Source organism: Camelus ferus, chromosome 16 (assembly GCF_009834535.1).
Source record: "Camelus ferus isolate YT-003-E chromosome 16, BCGSAC_Cfer_1.0, whole genome shotgun sequence".
Lineage (NCBI taxonomy): Eukaryota > Metazoa > Chordata > Mammalia > Artiodactyla > Camelidae > Camelus > Camelus ferus.
This window is the reverse complement of record NC_045711.1, coordinates 42,888,698-42,903,945: the sequence shown is the minus strand read 5'-3', so window position 1 is coordinate 42,903,945 and position 15,248 is coordinate 42,888,698. Positions and strand designations below refer to the sequence as shown.

At 51.4% G+C, this 15,248-nt stretch overlaps 1 protein-coding gene across 4 annotated transcripts in view; it reads right to left on the bottom strand.

Moving 5' to 3' along the window:
* RHBDL3 (rhomboid like 3) overlaps positions 1-15,248 on the bottom strand; it is a 40,313-nt gene that overhangs the window by 6,912 nt on the left and 18,153 nt on the right. For all 4 annotated transcript variants that reach the window (XM_032457701.1, XM_032457703.1, XM_032457702.1 and 1 more), the window contains 4 exons: positions 13,497-13,721; positions 10,370-10,518; positions 8,561-8,673; positions 3,182-3,282 (listed from right to left, as the gene is read on the bottom strand). In XM_032457701.1, coding sequence (XP_032313592.1) covers positions 3,182-3,282; positions 8,561-8,673; positions 10,370-10,518; positions 13,497-13,721 — 588 coding nt within the window. The remainder of the gene's footprint in view (positions 1-3,181; positions 3,283-8,560; positions 8,674-10,369; positions 10,519-13,496; positions 13,722-15,248) is intronic.

Sequence of the window (15,248 nt, the reverse complement as noted above, 5' to 3'; positions counted from 1 at the left end):
ACACAGGAAACAGGAGAACATGACACAGATAACTTGGGAGTGATGACTTGTCCTACAGAAGGGTTTTTACTTAATAAAATGAATCTTATCACACAGAAATCTTCCGTGTCTTTTAGACAAGAATCCTTCCTTGTGCTTTGTGATGGTATGGTTCAATCTGTGACAATTTAGATCTCAAACAGTTTAGAAAAACATCTATCGTATGGGGCAAAGTATAAGAAACTATCTTGTATATTTAAAAATGAACACTGCCCCAGGGGCCCTGGCAAAAGGCAATTAATAAATTATTCAATTATGTGTGTCTTTATACTTCCAGTGTTTAAAATAAGAAGTCTTGATTGCTGGTCTTTTATGCCATCCATAAAATAGTTTCTTGATTTAATCCCCTCATGTAAATGACAAGCTTTTTGAAACTCGTAATGTTTTTTATGAAAAATAAGACATACTTTCATTTAAGGCAGAATTTCTCATTTAAATAGAGTCCTGAGAACAGAAGTGTTCAAGATTTTCTATGTCAAAAAGGACACAGAAAAGGACAGATTCTTCTGATGTTTCTCTGACAGACATCAGGTGGGATTTATAAGGATAAAAATTATATGTATAAAATATCTAAACACACACATACATACAGGATCTCCCAGCTGTATGATTTGCCACATGAAAAACATTTTCACATTCATTTCTTTTCACGTCTTTCAACTACCTTGCGAAGAAGGGACTACAGATGAGACAAGGGAGCCCCTGAGAAGTTAAGGAACTCACAGCTAATCAGATGGTGACACCAGTCCTCACATCCAGATTTTCTGGCTATCAAGTCCATGCTTTTTCTCCTTTTTGATCCAATGAGGTGCTTTATTGTGTATACACACACAGACCAAATCTTCACTTTGGAATTAAGAATCAGTGAGGTTGAACCACACGCAGTTGCCAGTGCTTCCGTGCTTCCGACCCACAGACATGGCCGCTTCACGTGCTCTGTCCTAATGGATCTCTGAATTGTCGGGCACTGAGCTAGTCTGGGGAAAGGCAGCCTCTTTAGGAAAGGAAACTGACCTTCTTAAGGAGAAAATGGGTATGTTTCACTGTCCAGTAGGCACTACACAGCTTTCTAGGGGAGGGGGACCCCATGGGAAGCCATGTCCTTCTGGAAGAGCGCCGGGCTCCTGGATGGGACGGCTGATCTCCACCGCCACAGGCCACAGGCTTCTTGTAGAAAGAAGCATAAACAGGAACAAAACTGCTCTCGCACCCCTCTCCTCCACCCACTGCTTCACCCCACGGTCCTGGGTCCTTGGGGTGGTCTGCCCTCACCACGGGGACTTCTGCGACACCAGGGCTGCTTCCCAGGCGGTGGGAAGGGCTGGAAACAGGGCCCGTTATAAACTCCTGTCTGTCTCTTCTTCCCCGCGTTCTTGGACTTGTACTGCTCTGACACCTTCAACACACAGACACGTCTTGAGGGGAAGGGGAAGGAGGGGCTGGCATCTCCTCCCCCTGCAGAAGGGAATTGGGGCAGGGGGAGGGAGGAGTGGAGGAGGCAGAATTCAGAGGAAACGCTGTGTCTGGGGAAAGCTGTGGCACTGATACAGAATGACCCATTTAAAGGGCCATGTGAGGCGGCCCTGGGCTCCCAGGTGCTCAGCAGACCGAGCCGTACACGTCTGTGTGTAAACACTCATGCACACAGACACACACACACACACACACAACCCTCACGTGGGCTTCCCCAACCCTGCTGTAGCTCTCCACGCGCTTGCTTGAAGATGCCAAAATTCAGGCAAGTAGCAAGCATCTTCAGTGTCTGTCTGTCTCACCTCTCTCTCCCTTTCTGTCTGCCCCTCTCATGCTCTCTCTCAGTGTACAAAGGGGACTTCGGTGAAAAGAAAGGCGCTGGTGTTGAGGAGCAGGCCAAGTGAGAGTGGCAATAATGAAGAAACGGGAGAAGTCAGGAAGCCCACAGACCGCTGTAACTGAGCATTCGCACACCCGCCACGTGGGGGGCCGTGGGACGGAGGAGGGACGTGAGAGCAAGAGGATCCCGAAGAGAAGTTATGCCTTTTCTGGACATTGTCCCTCTCTCTCCCCCTCCCTCCCTTCCTTCATCAGAATTTAGCGGGCGCCGTCTGCCAGGTGTCCAGCCCTACGCCAGGCACTGGAGAAACAGATGAGGAAGACCTGGGCCCTGCCTGGAGGCTCCTGGGCCAGTGGGCACATTCAGCAGGGTTAGTCAAGTGCTGCCAGTGACTCCTCTTTCGGCCTCCAAACTTCAGACTGCTTCCAAAAGAAGGGAACAGTTCTCCTTGGCCTCCTCCAAGATTATCAGATTGCTTCCAATTTCTTGCCTTGAAGATCCTGTCCCCACTCTGCGTCTACCCCGTACTCTTCTGCAAGGAGCAGGGAAGGGTAACACTTATACTGAGTGGTTGTTTTCACTTTATCTCATTTATCCCAACTCATCCCATTTCACAGATGGAGAAACTGAGGCACAAAGCAGTGAAGTCATTTGCCCCAGGTCACTCTCTAGGAAGTGGGTAGCTGGGATTCAGATCTAGGCTGAATGACAGCCCCACTCAGCTTTTAAGCAAGACTGCCTTTCAGGAACAGGTAGGGAAGGGCATGAGACAGGGAATGACGGTGCCCCATTGTAGTGAACCTTCCACACTTCAATGGTTGCCAGGAAATGTGGGTTCAAGTCCCGATTTGGCCACAAACTTGATTGTGACTTTGGACACATCACTTAAGTTCTCAGAGCCTTCTTTCCTATTTGAGAATTCTGATAAAGTCATCTCTAAGGTCCCTTTACTTTGAACAATCTGCGACAAACAACAATTTTCAATTCATAATTGAATTACAATTATGATGCGTGCTAGTGCTCCAGGAGTTTAACTTTTTCAAGCCAGTGAATAGGAAAGAGTTGAAATAGGGAGCTGGGCAAATTCATAGGCAAAGCCATGGCTGGAGAAAATACGAATCATATATGGAAAGACTGCATCGGAAGTGGGCCAGCAGAGCGTGAGGAGTGTCCTTGAACTTGGCTATCAGCTAGGGCCGTCTGGGGCTTGCCGAGCCTGAGCTGGAGTGTGGACGAGGATCTAAAACCAAGCTCCAGCGGATTAATGCCCGGGCCCAGAGATGGCAGAGGGGAGGCCAAGAAAGGCCCGCCGGGACAGGAAGTGCTCACCATCACGATGTTGGCCAGATGAGCAGAGACGAGAGCATACACCCCTCCAGAGGAGCCCACGACCGGCGCGGTCATGTCAGCCACAGACACCGCCAAGGACCCTGGTGCAGAGAGAGATGGAGAACTCAGGGATGCTAGAGTCAGCTCCCCATCCCAAGTCCCAGGCCCTCAGATGCTGCAGCCTCAGGGCTGAGACCCCAGGGCAAAGGCTCCCTCTCTTCTTCCTTTGATCCCCTGTCACCTTGGAGCCTCCTGGAAGATTCATTTACGGCTGAAAGAACCGTTTGGTGCAAACTTCTCCTTCTACAGACGAGAAGCAAAGGAGGGAAGGGACTTGCCCAAAGCGGAGCTGGGACTGCAGCCCAGCTCACCTGCCTGGCTGCCCAGCTCTGCCTTGCCTTGGGCTCTCTCACAGTTTCGAGCAGCAGCAACAACAGTAGTAGTAGTTACAGCAGAAACAGCCACCGCTTGCGGGGCACTGTGTATCAGACATTGGTCTTACGTCCATCCTTCCCTTTGACCCTCAAGATCGCCCTCTGAGGCTAGCACTAGCAGCCTCACTGCACAGATGAGAAGGCTGAGCCCCGAGTCATGGGGAGGAAGGGCTGGAGCCAGGATGTGAGTCCAGGTCTGCCTGACACGGAGCCCCTGTGCTCTTAGCCTCTGTAGCAGCCACGCCCCAAGCTGGGACCGAGGTCAACCTCCACCCTTGTTCTCTCTGCTCAACAGCATCCAGAAACCTGCTGAGCACCATGTCCAACCGAGTGAAATTACAAGAGGCCAACGGGATCTCCACAGCTGGAGGGAAAATGTCCTTGAAAAGTCCCAGGGAAGAGAAAAAGATGATGTCACCCTCTCTGGGGGAAAGGAAAGGTACAGACTGTTGGTCGGGGGATGACAAACTTTTGTCCTGGGAGGGAAGCCGGGCAAAGAGGAGATGGGAAATGTATTGTTCTGGTCTCATTTAAGTGTGATCAATGCTTTGGCTTCCAGGGAAAGACATGGGAGACTAAAAATAACTGGGAGGTAGAACCCAGGGCTCAGAGGATGAGAGGTGGCTGGCCCGGGTGAGTGTGCAGAAATCACCACTGGAAAATGCCCGCAGGCTCATGAGCCAATTAGCTGCTGCCTGGGTGGAGAGAGGAACAGGCAGAAGGCCAAATTCTGCAGGTTCTGTAGGGCCGGAGGGTCCACTACTTAGCAAGAAGCTGAGCCCAGCCTGGGAACCAGGTACCCGACACCCTGGGCCTGGGGAACCCCTGCAAGGTCATCTACTTTCTCCCCACCTTGCCACCCCACCTCCCCAAGCCCCCACAGACAGCTCTCAAGGCTCCTCGGCTCATGGAGCTCCTTCCAGGAAGAGGTCCTCACAACAGATTCTTAGCTTCAAGGCGGGGGATGTCATCTCTCAGGAAAATACAAACTGTCATGAACTAAGAAATCCCAAGTCCTTCTCCCCTCCCAGGGCAGCTATAAATCTTTCTTCTCCCCTTTCATGCCTCGCCTCCGGCTTTAATTAGGTATTGATCTATTGTCAGATAACTTTTTTTTTTTTAACTGACTAGCCACAGGGTCAGCCATATATAACAGGAAAAAAAAATCCCAGGGTGGCAAACAGGCAGGCCGCGGGATCTGCATGACAAAGGATTCCCACGCTCTCCTGGCGGGGCTGGCTGAGAAGGCTGCACTGCCGGGCTGCAGAGGGCTGGCTGCCCAGCCTCTCCTCGTTAATTAACGTCTGGACAGAGGAAGCCCCAGCCTCCCTGGGCTGGCCTCTCTCCTCCATGTGAGTCCCTACAAACCGGACAGGATTCTGCTCCCTCAGCCTCCCTGGCATCAGGGAAGCCCCCAGGGTCCAGCCTCCACACACTGACCTTTCCGTCACCCTACCCATGGATGGGAGTCCTGACCCTAGGGCCAGAGGTCAGCAGGGATCATGGCAGGAGTACAGAATGAGGGCGTGACTGGCTAGCAGTGTGATCTCGGGTACAGCTCCTGAATTCTTTGGGCTTCAGTTTTCACATTTGTGAAATGAGGAGGTCTAAGGCTCTCTGAATTTTGAGCAGTGAGATCCTCTTTTCAAAGGAAACCTGACCCCCACCCCTACCCCACGGAGCAGAGCACAGAGAGTCATTCTGGCTGAATGGGAGGGGGGCCTGGGAATAAAGTTTGCCACCCACTGGAGGGGACCTCAAGGTTCCTTCCAGATCAGAATACAATAATCCAAGCCTTGGCCTAAGATCCAGGGCCTGAGGTTCGGATCCTGGTTACACAATCTGGAAGGTAACGGTCAGGACCCACCTGCCCTCCATTTGCGGCAGGAAGACTTTCCTAAAGTGACTGCAGGTTAGCCCTGGCCTAGAGGGACTGGGAGAGTCAAGTGTAAATGTGGGCATATACACGTATCAACAGAGTGAGACAGGCCACCCCAGGGCAGGAAGCTTGGGCCAGGCATGACTCCTGATGCATCTAATGGATGACGTTCGGCAAAGGCCAGTGTGACCCACAGAGCTGGTTGGGGCAAAGGAAGAGGAGAGAAAGGCAAGCCAGAGTGGCGCGCCACACTTCTGCATGGCAGCAGATCAAAGGACCGGTGCTGGTCCGGGCTGTGAATCACCCCACCAAAACACTGGATCCACGCCAGCATGGGGCTAGATTGGTGACTTTGCCGTAATGCCCATAATGTCCAGCCTGGGATATTTAAAGCAGGTGTTTTTCAGCATCTCCCTTGGCCATTAAAAAAAAAAAATCCAAATAAACGTCAGCAGAACATCTACCTTTAAGCAACATAACTTTACTTATGTATGTATTCTTTCATTCAGTCTACAACTGTTTGTTGCTTAACATGTGCCAAACCCTGAGCCAGGCTTAGGGATGCACTCGTAGCTTATAAGCTATGTAGCTTAGGATAAAAGCTTGGCAGAGCAGTGAAGATACTGGTTTTTAAGGTATTTCATCTGTCAGCCCTGTAACTGTTAGCCGGAAGTGAGATACATACATATTGGCTTGAATTCAAGCATGGGGCGGAGGAAGGGTTTCCACTGCAGTCCTAGGATTTCTTGGCTGGGCAGCTGGTGATTTCACCCCTGAACCATCTATAAAATGCGAGTGTCGGCACCCTGATAAGACTGTTGTGATGAGAAGAGGAGATCACACACGTGACCCCTTTATCACATGCCTGGACTATCGGATGTGCTCAGCAGAGGTCAGTTATCGTTGTGACAAAATGCGACGGCCTTGGATTTGGAATATTTTCACCCTGGGAGGCGGGGAGAGTTGCCTCTCTCATTCCTGTCTGTTAAGACCTCCTGTGCCCGATGTCTATTAAGACCTCCCTTAGGTTTCTGACACCTATCCACACCAAGGATAAGGTCTGCCTTTTGGTTCCTGTAATACTGTGGCGGTGGTTTAGAGCACAGCCTTTGGGGTCAGACAGTCTGGGATTAAAGCCCAGCTCCACCCCTTATGACTGTGTCTTCTGGAATAAGTCACTTAGCTTCTCTAAAGCCTTGGTTTCTGTATCTGCAACAGGTGGAGAGGAAGAGTACCTGCCTCAGGGGGTTGTTGTGAGGATTAAATTTGGCCCACACAGGGCAGGCACTTGGTAACTACTGGCTCTCGGTCAGGGTCTGGCTATCTGAACGGGTCCCCCTTTTGAGGGGGGATGCACATGGAGTGGAGAAGGAGGAAAGGGTGCAGGCAGATCAATCAACTCAGTCCTGGAGATCAATGGTATGACATGTGGTGACCAGAATGCCCTCTGCTCTGAAGGCAGAGTGACTCAGGTAGAGCGGTGCACGTCATTTGCTTTGCAATGCAGCCCCACACCCTCAGGTCTAGATGGCAAGCCCCCTCTGCCTGTACGCCATCCCCTTCTGCGCTGGTATCACTGGGAAGGGATGCCTGCACTGGGTATCAGTGTCTCCCCGCTGGGTATCATCTAGTTCAAGGCCTGAGTCATCTTGAATCTTACGTTTCTCTTCGAGGCTACTGGCACTCCCATCTAATTGACTACTAACTGCAAGTGTTACGAGCATCTTTCCTGTTCCTCGCCATTAACCATCTGGGGCTCTGAGTATGTAGGTGCGGAAAATGTGGCTATAAACCCCCAGATGCAGACACTCAGAGTGTGTGTGGGTGGCTGAGTAAGTCTGGCACACAGAGATGCGCATCAGACCATTGGATGCAGAAGGTGCTGGATTCTGGGAGAAGCTGGTGTGGGTGCTGTCCAAGGTGTGCAAGGTCTAAGTTTTTAACCTCCGCACAGAAGGAGAGAAGGAAAGGGCACTGGGCCAACCTCCCAGGCTGAGGGTTCACAAATTAGCAGACCAGCCTCTCATGGGGTGGGGTGGGGTGGGGGGGTGGGGGGTGGGACCCTTCCCTCTTTGATTCCTGAAGCCACTTCACTGACTCCCAGGGTCCCTGCCTGCCCATTGTTTACAAGGCCGATGCTACCCTGCTCTCCTGATGACAACTTTAATGCCACTCAGAAAGGATTAAGATCTTACTTAAACATACACACAAAGCTCCCTTGGGCACAGCTGTCAAGGTAAAGAGCTGAAGCAGCAAGCCTTGTTAAAAAAAAAAAAAAGAAGCCAGCAAAAAAGTTGGAAACATCACGAGGGAGATCCCTCTGTGGAGAAGCCCAGTTGGTGCAGACTTTTCCTGCAGAGCTCTGCTCTGCTCCCCCAGCTCATCGCAGCCCGCCTCCCCTCCCTCGGGGGCGGGGGCTGGGGGTTGGCCGCACTCCTCAAGGCCACAGCGACTGCTGTGATCACGCGCCACGTGAGCTGGGTCAGCCAGGACCCCAGACTTGTCCAGCTGGCCCGGATGCTCACTGCCTCCTGCCAGGCAGCGGGTTCCTCAAGGGCCAGCCTGGGCAGACGCTAGGTCCCCCTTCGGGGACAGTTGCCAGCCTGGCCAGGGGAGGTACCTGGCTCCACCTACCCCTTGGATGTCCTCACAGGGATCTCACTGCCCTAGGATGGCTTAATTCACTCTACCTCACCCCACCCTCCCACACTCGACATGCAGGTCGCATTACTTTCCTCCTAAAGCTTAACGGGGCCAAGAGAAGTTGAGGCATTTCCCCAAGCTCACACAGCAACAACACAGAAGTGTAAAGACTGAAACTCCAGTCTGTCTGTTCCAAACCCTGTGCTCTGTCCCCCTTTGCTGCTACACGCCTCCCTTTCTGCGTGGCGGTCCCCTTTCCAGCCTCCCCTGAGAGGCGGGGAGATGTGCCCAGAGGTCCACTCTAGTCATCAGGAGCCTCGGTGATGAGGGTCCTCTGGCAGCCTGGGGCTTGCTCGACCCCATGGGCTTTCCCACCCTCCCTGGGGAAGTTTACCCCTGTGGACACGGGGCCCAGCTGCCTACCTGCCACAACGCCGGCCACGTACACAAGCCCGATGCGGGTTGCTCCGTGCACCATTTCCAGGGGCACCCCCACCAGGAGCTGCAGTACCACGTTGAGTCCCAGATGTTCTATCCTGTACGGAGAGACCACATGCATGCATGCATGCATGCATGCATGCATTCAGCACGCCAAGACGCTGGAGACCTAGTAGTGAAGAAGACCTTACACCTGCCTTTGAGAAGCTCACAGTCTGGGTGGCGGTGCGAAAGGGAGGGGAGGAATTACAATGCAGACAGATCATCTTGGAAAGAGGGTTCCTTCCACACCCTCCCCACCAGTCGGGACAGGAACACAGGTATGGGGCCTGGGTGGTGACTGGCAGTGTCTGCACTTGCCAGAGTGAGAGGGGCCAACCATGGGCAAGATCCAGCAACTCCATCAGTTGACACAAGAGAAGCTAAGGCTCAGAGAGGGGCACTGACCAGTGTAAAGTCACACAGCTGGGTAGTGGCTGGGCTGGGGCCATGGCCCAGGTCTCTGATGTGCAGGACCTGCTCCATTATCCAGGCCACTCAGTCACTCTGGCTTGCTACTATATTTGTAAGAGCTACTGATATTTAAAGAGAAAGATGTTTTCCAAACAAGTGCAAGCATGAAAGATATCTCGTAGAACTTAGTAAATCAAAGTTGTCCCCCAGTTCCTGCTGCATCCAGATTCTGGCTCATGAGAAAATGGAAGCACAAAGTGGCCCCCCACCTCCTCTCCTAAGCCCCGTGAGGTCGAGGCCAGGACACAGAAGGCAAGGCAAACACCCCGGGCCCACCATCTCCTTAGGCTCAGAGTGGAGACATCCGTTGGCAACCATCGCGATGTCTCCTCACCCAAAGCCCCCTCCCCAGCAAGTGCAGCCAATTAGGGGTGGCTCTTGTGCCCGCTTTAGAGGCTCAGTGGGAAGGGAGTCTCACAGTGGAGCTTCTTCTTGGCCACTATAGGTCTTTCTGCCAAGGAAAGGGAATGATGGAGCCATGGGGGCCAGGGTGACCCTCTGCCCATTTGCAACCCCAGGAACAGGCACCCCCAGGGCTTTTCCCAGGCTAACAATGAGCTCCTTCACTTCTCTAGAGACTCGGTAGAAAACAATGGAGAGCTCTCGTGTCTGAGGACTCTGATATCCCAACTCCACGCTTCTCCTACATAAAAACAGTCTCCAGCCAAGATCATGCTCTTCAAGGGACTTGGAGCTGGGTGGGCACCTGGCCAGCCAGGAGGTCCTTATTGTGGGTAAAAGGCACCAGTGAGAACTGACTGCACTCTAGGCCCCAAAAGAGGCCACGTGGCTCCATAAACAGAAGCAATAAGCATTGCCAGAGTGCCTCAAGAAGACTAACGTCACCATATATGGAGATCTCCTTGCAAGGGAGGTGGTTTCAATAAAACTGTCCTTTATTTCACTTATGGGGGCACTCACACACACAGTTTATGGACAATGAACCTGGTGGCTGACCACATTTCCCTCTTTGCTTTGGCCACTAGGAAGCTCAGAATAAATCTGTAACCCACTTCTAGCAAGTATACAGAATTACATGTGTATGTGTGTGCTGATCTCACTGCTGGCTTTTAGCATCCTCCTCCCTCTGTTTCCCTTTGCCCATACCCTCTTCATAATTTACTCATATGTTTTGGTATTAGATGAGTTTCAAGGAGCTGCTCAAATCCTGTGTCCGGGTAGAATAAAAATAAACTAAAAAATATATTTCAATCCAGGCTAGCTGGACCACTTATTCTCCCATAGGGACTCCTGACAGAGTGAAAGAAGACAGGCACTCACCCTGCATGCATGAAGATGTATGTCAGGTAACGCCAAGCCTGTGCTCGGAGCTGTGGATGGTAAACCAGTGAGTTCTTCAGGTATCGTGGGTGGGTGACCTGCAGCACAAATTGGTCCAGCGACACCCCATTATAGAGGAAAAAGGCAACCTGGATGAAAACGCAGGAGGAAGAGAGCCCATTACAAGGTGCAGAACTGCCCACGGATGCCTCTTGTGCTAACACCTGGAATCCCGACGGAAGCTGTCGCCTTTCCGTCGCAGAGAATGAGGGACACTCCCATGACCAGCACCCAAGCGTGTGTTCCACCATCTCTCACCCCACTTCTGTTTGATTATTTTGTGTTAAAATTTCACAAAATGGTCTCATGGTCTCTCTCCACATTACCTTGGTGCTAAGCAGGAAGAATTTGCAGGATTTTAAACTTTAATTTCAGTAATAACTCACATACCCACTTGAGGGGTGAGGCCATTGCACCTAAGTTGATTTTTTAAAAAAAAAAAAACCTGTAGTAAAATACACAAAAAATTAACCATCTTAACCATTTCTAAGTGCCCAGTTCAGAGGTAGTAAATACATTCATAATGTGCAACCATCACCACCATCCATTCGGACAACTTTTTTTAATCTTGTAAAACTGAAAGAAACTCTATACTTGTTAAACGTTAATTCTCATTCCCCCCCCACCCCCTGGCCCCCTGCAACCACCATTCTACTTTGTGTCTCTATGAATTTGACTCCTCTAGGGACCGCATGTAAGTGGAATCATACAGTACTTGTCTTTTGTGATTGGTTTATTTCACTTAGCATAATGTCATCAAGGTACATCCCTGTAGCATGTCGGGATTTCCTTCCTTTTGAAGGCTGACTAACATTCCATTATACGTATCTGCCTCTTTTTGTTTACCCACCTGTCGATGGACACTGGGGTTGCTTCCACCTTTTAGCTATTGTGAATAATGCTGCAATGAACATGGGTGTACCACGATCTCTTTGAACCCTTCCCTGCTTTCAATTCTTTGGGCTACATGCCCAGAAGTGGAATTGTGGGATCACGTGGTCATTCTAGGTTTAATATTTTGAGGACCTGCCACACTGTTTCCCACAACGCTGAACCATTTTACATCCCCGCCAACAGCGCCCAAGGATTTCCACTTCCCTGCATTCTCACCAACACTCCACATAAGCTGATTTTGAAGATGACTGAGCATATTTGTTGAAGCCCTAAAAAGGGTGTTTATTTTAACTACATTTTCTTCCCCTGGAACTCGTTCTAGAATGCATAATTCATGTCCCTTTGTTCTAATCTTAAGGATGCCTCAGGTGTTGGTCTGGGCTAGAGGAATGATGTCTTCTCCAGCAACTGATGGTGTTTTCGCTCCTATACTAAATGACCCCAAATTCTTGCGTTTCTTTATGAGTCAGTTGTGCTTTGACATTTTCTTTTGTCCTCTCCTACAGTGCCAGGTTGTCAGCATGTTGTTAACCAGGTACCACAACCAGGTTCTTACTTCCGACTGCTGGTGGGGGCCCCTTCTTGTCGCTTCCCACCACATTCCTTCTATTTTCACTCCATTATGGAATCAGAAAACCAGGTGACTAGACCTGTATGTAAAATAAAAGCCTTGAGCTTTCGTATGAGGTCTCTGAAACAGTTATTTCATCATTTGTCAGTTTTAGATTGGTGGTTTGGGTTTACACAGCTGAGGTTTTTGAAAATTCGTAACCAATCTGGATGCAAGATCTGGTTCCTCTGGATGCCTTTGGACAAATTATTTTCATTCACTGGTCTTCAGTTTCTCCATCTAGAAATGAGGATATGAATGCCCACACTTCCACAATGATCGTGAGGTTTGAAAATGATAAAGTGCACAGGAGAAGCCAGCCCTGTGTGCGGCATGCACTCAGGGAAGGCAGCTGGAATTAGGGTAGGGCTCAGGCCTCCTGGGCTGGGCCTGGGAATGGCAGCTGGACTCCCTGGGGTCTCTGGGAGCTGTTCTGTCCACCTAACACCATGCGTGCGGGTGGCCTGGCAGCAAATCCAGCTTCCAAGCCAGCTTGTTATTATTGGCCCTCAAATAGAAGTTAATAAATAGACCAACACAGTAAGTGCTTGGAGAACAAGTCCAAGAACATCTCAGCAAAATCACAACTCCAACATGTACTTGGGTGAAGCTGGAATAACACAGAGAGGCTCTAGCCTGCAGATTAGATATTCTGATTTAGAAAAAAAGAAGAAGGATGCTATGAAGCTTAACGATCCTGCCGTTTGAATCGGCAGGAACCATAAGCAGGGGTGGTAATTAGGCCCCTGGCTCTGGAAGAGAACGGTGATTATCAAACGCCAAAGGGAGGCCAAGCGTCCGTTCAAGAGCTGGGGCTGCGGGGAGGTGAGCGGCACACAGGTTCTTAGGCTGAAGAGTCGGAAGAACTCTGAGTCCCTCGCACATGGGCACTGATTCAGAAAGTGGCACTTTGGATTCTACTGCATAAGCTGAGACTTTTAGAATAACAATAGGCACGAAGGATTCCCTAAGGGGAGAATGTTCTTGCAAAATACGTTAAGCCCACATTTGCCTGTTCATAAACACTCCCTCCCGTATGTATTTGTGTAACGCTTTTGTGTTCAGAAAGCACCGCCAGCCATTCTGGTGGTCTAAATTGAGGAGTCCTGTGGGAGAAGGAGGGCAGGTCTGCGTATTCCTACTCTACAGGTGGAAGAGGGGAGTTCCCGCGGAGCAAATGACTTGTCCACCTTACTCACTCAGGGAGGAACTAAAATAAATTGTTTTAATGAGTTAGCCTGGCTAAATCCCCCAAATCAGTGAACTTATGACACTGTTTTACTTGCTGTTGTTTCTGGCGGGGGTGGTCACATGGGGATTCGGCTGCAGCGAATATGGCTTGAAGTTATCATCTTTGCCATCTCTCTGTGGTCCAGGGGTTTTAACAACACTTGCACGCACCGTAACAGGGCCTGACTTGCAGTGACAACTGCCATTTGGTCCTCAATCATCGCCTTTCGGTGGATAAGATGCTGCCCGTCCCTCTCATGATCTCAGATATCCTCTTGACCCCCCCCCAGGTCCCCCCAAGACCAAGCAGCCCTTCCCCACCCTTGTCCTTGCCTCCAGCAGTGTGACTGTGATCATGAACCAGGGCGGGGGGCAGCAGGTGTAGCTGTCGTAGTACCACTTCCGGTCAATCTCCCGGGGCAGGGTCTCGTAGGCCACGTGGCGGATCAGCCGCTGGGAGAGGTTCAGCCCCTTCTCCTCCAGCAGGGCCTTGCTGCAGAGCCGACGGTTCCCCTGCAGGATGGCCTGGCGGAAGCTGTTGGACCGCTTGTTGCTCATCTACACCGGGAACAGGGAGGAGGAGGGGGTCAGCACTGGGGTCTGGGGAGAGCCCCGACCCATTTCTCAGCCAGCCCATTCCTGAGATCAGCCAGGCCTCATCCCACCTTCCTCTTTCTTCTGTCATAGTTACAGGAAGCAATATTCACAGAGCCCTTCAGTGTCAGGGGTTGTCCTAAGCACTTTGCAGCTTCGCTCATTTGAGGCAACTACTCCACCTGCTAGATACAGACCACGAACATCCCTGTTCTCTTGGTGAGGAGACTGAAGAACATAGAGTTTCAGGAATCCGTCAAGTCCAAAACCAGTAAGGCTCCAGGGCCTGTACTCATGTTCACCATACCTCCCTTCCACAGACCCCTCCATCACCCATCATCATTTCCTGAACAACTGCTAAGTGTCAGGCACACTGCCAATGCAGGGGACGCAGTGGTGCTCAAGACAGATAAGCAACCAGCAGTCATGGTTCCAAGTGAAGGTGCCGCTGGAATACACAGGAGGGAGCCCAACCCTGGCCCATGGTGGTCAGGGAGGGCTTTCTGGAGGAGGTGGTATGAGTGAGAACTGAAGGATAAGTAGCAGTCAATATCCTCAGCTTGGGAAGAGGCAGGCAGCCCTTGGTTAGATAAGCGAGTTTGCAGGGAGGTCCCCAGAGCCAGAACCTAAGGCTGTGCTTGTGGAAGGTCATCCCTCCTGAGTGCCTTCAAGGGAGTTGCGAGGCTCAGGGGGCCCAAGGACTAACCCCACCCCCAGCAGAGTCCTGGCTGCCTCGCCCAGTGGTTAGCCCAACTCCCAGAGACCAGAGGCATCCCTGCTGACTTTCAGCCTCCCAAGGCCTCCGTTACCTTCCACCTGCCCTCTGTGACCACACTCTAGACCCTTCTAACGGGGAGATGTCCTAGAGATGTGGCTCTCCCAGCTCCAGAGCCCACTGTGCTGCTTGGATGGCTGTCTCATGATCTCTGGGTGTGGATTGCCAATGTATTCCTGAGACTGTGGGCTCAGCAGTGACATTAGGCTGCATTCACCTGAAGGCAGGAGTCCAGACCGGGCTGCGGAGGTAAGCCAGGCAGACCAAAGCACAGGGCTTTGAAGCCCTGACGGGGGAAGGGAGCTGGGGAGAAGCTGGGTTCAGACCAGGCCAAGTGGAATAAGCCTCCATCTGCAGCATCCCCTCCCTTCTCCTGGGTTCTGTAAGCACCTTCAAAATCCAGCCAAAGGCTCGCCTCTCCAGCAGGCCTTCCCGGATGACCCCTTCCAATGACTCCCTGTTCTCACCCCCCACCCCCACCCCATGTCTGCAAAGCTTGCATCTGGTTCTCAGTGGCTTGGCGGTTCTGGAAACGCAGGCAGGGCTTGGAGCTCCACGTTCACTGCAAGCCTGAGACAGGATCACGTCGTCAAATTAGTTTGTAGCCACTCTTTCCATCCGGTCCCCTAGTCCCCGGGTATGCACGTGCTCACGGGCCTGCACTGCACACACACTCACAAACACACACCCGGAAGACCCATGGTGGGGAGGAGCTC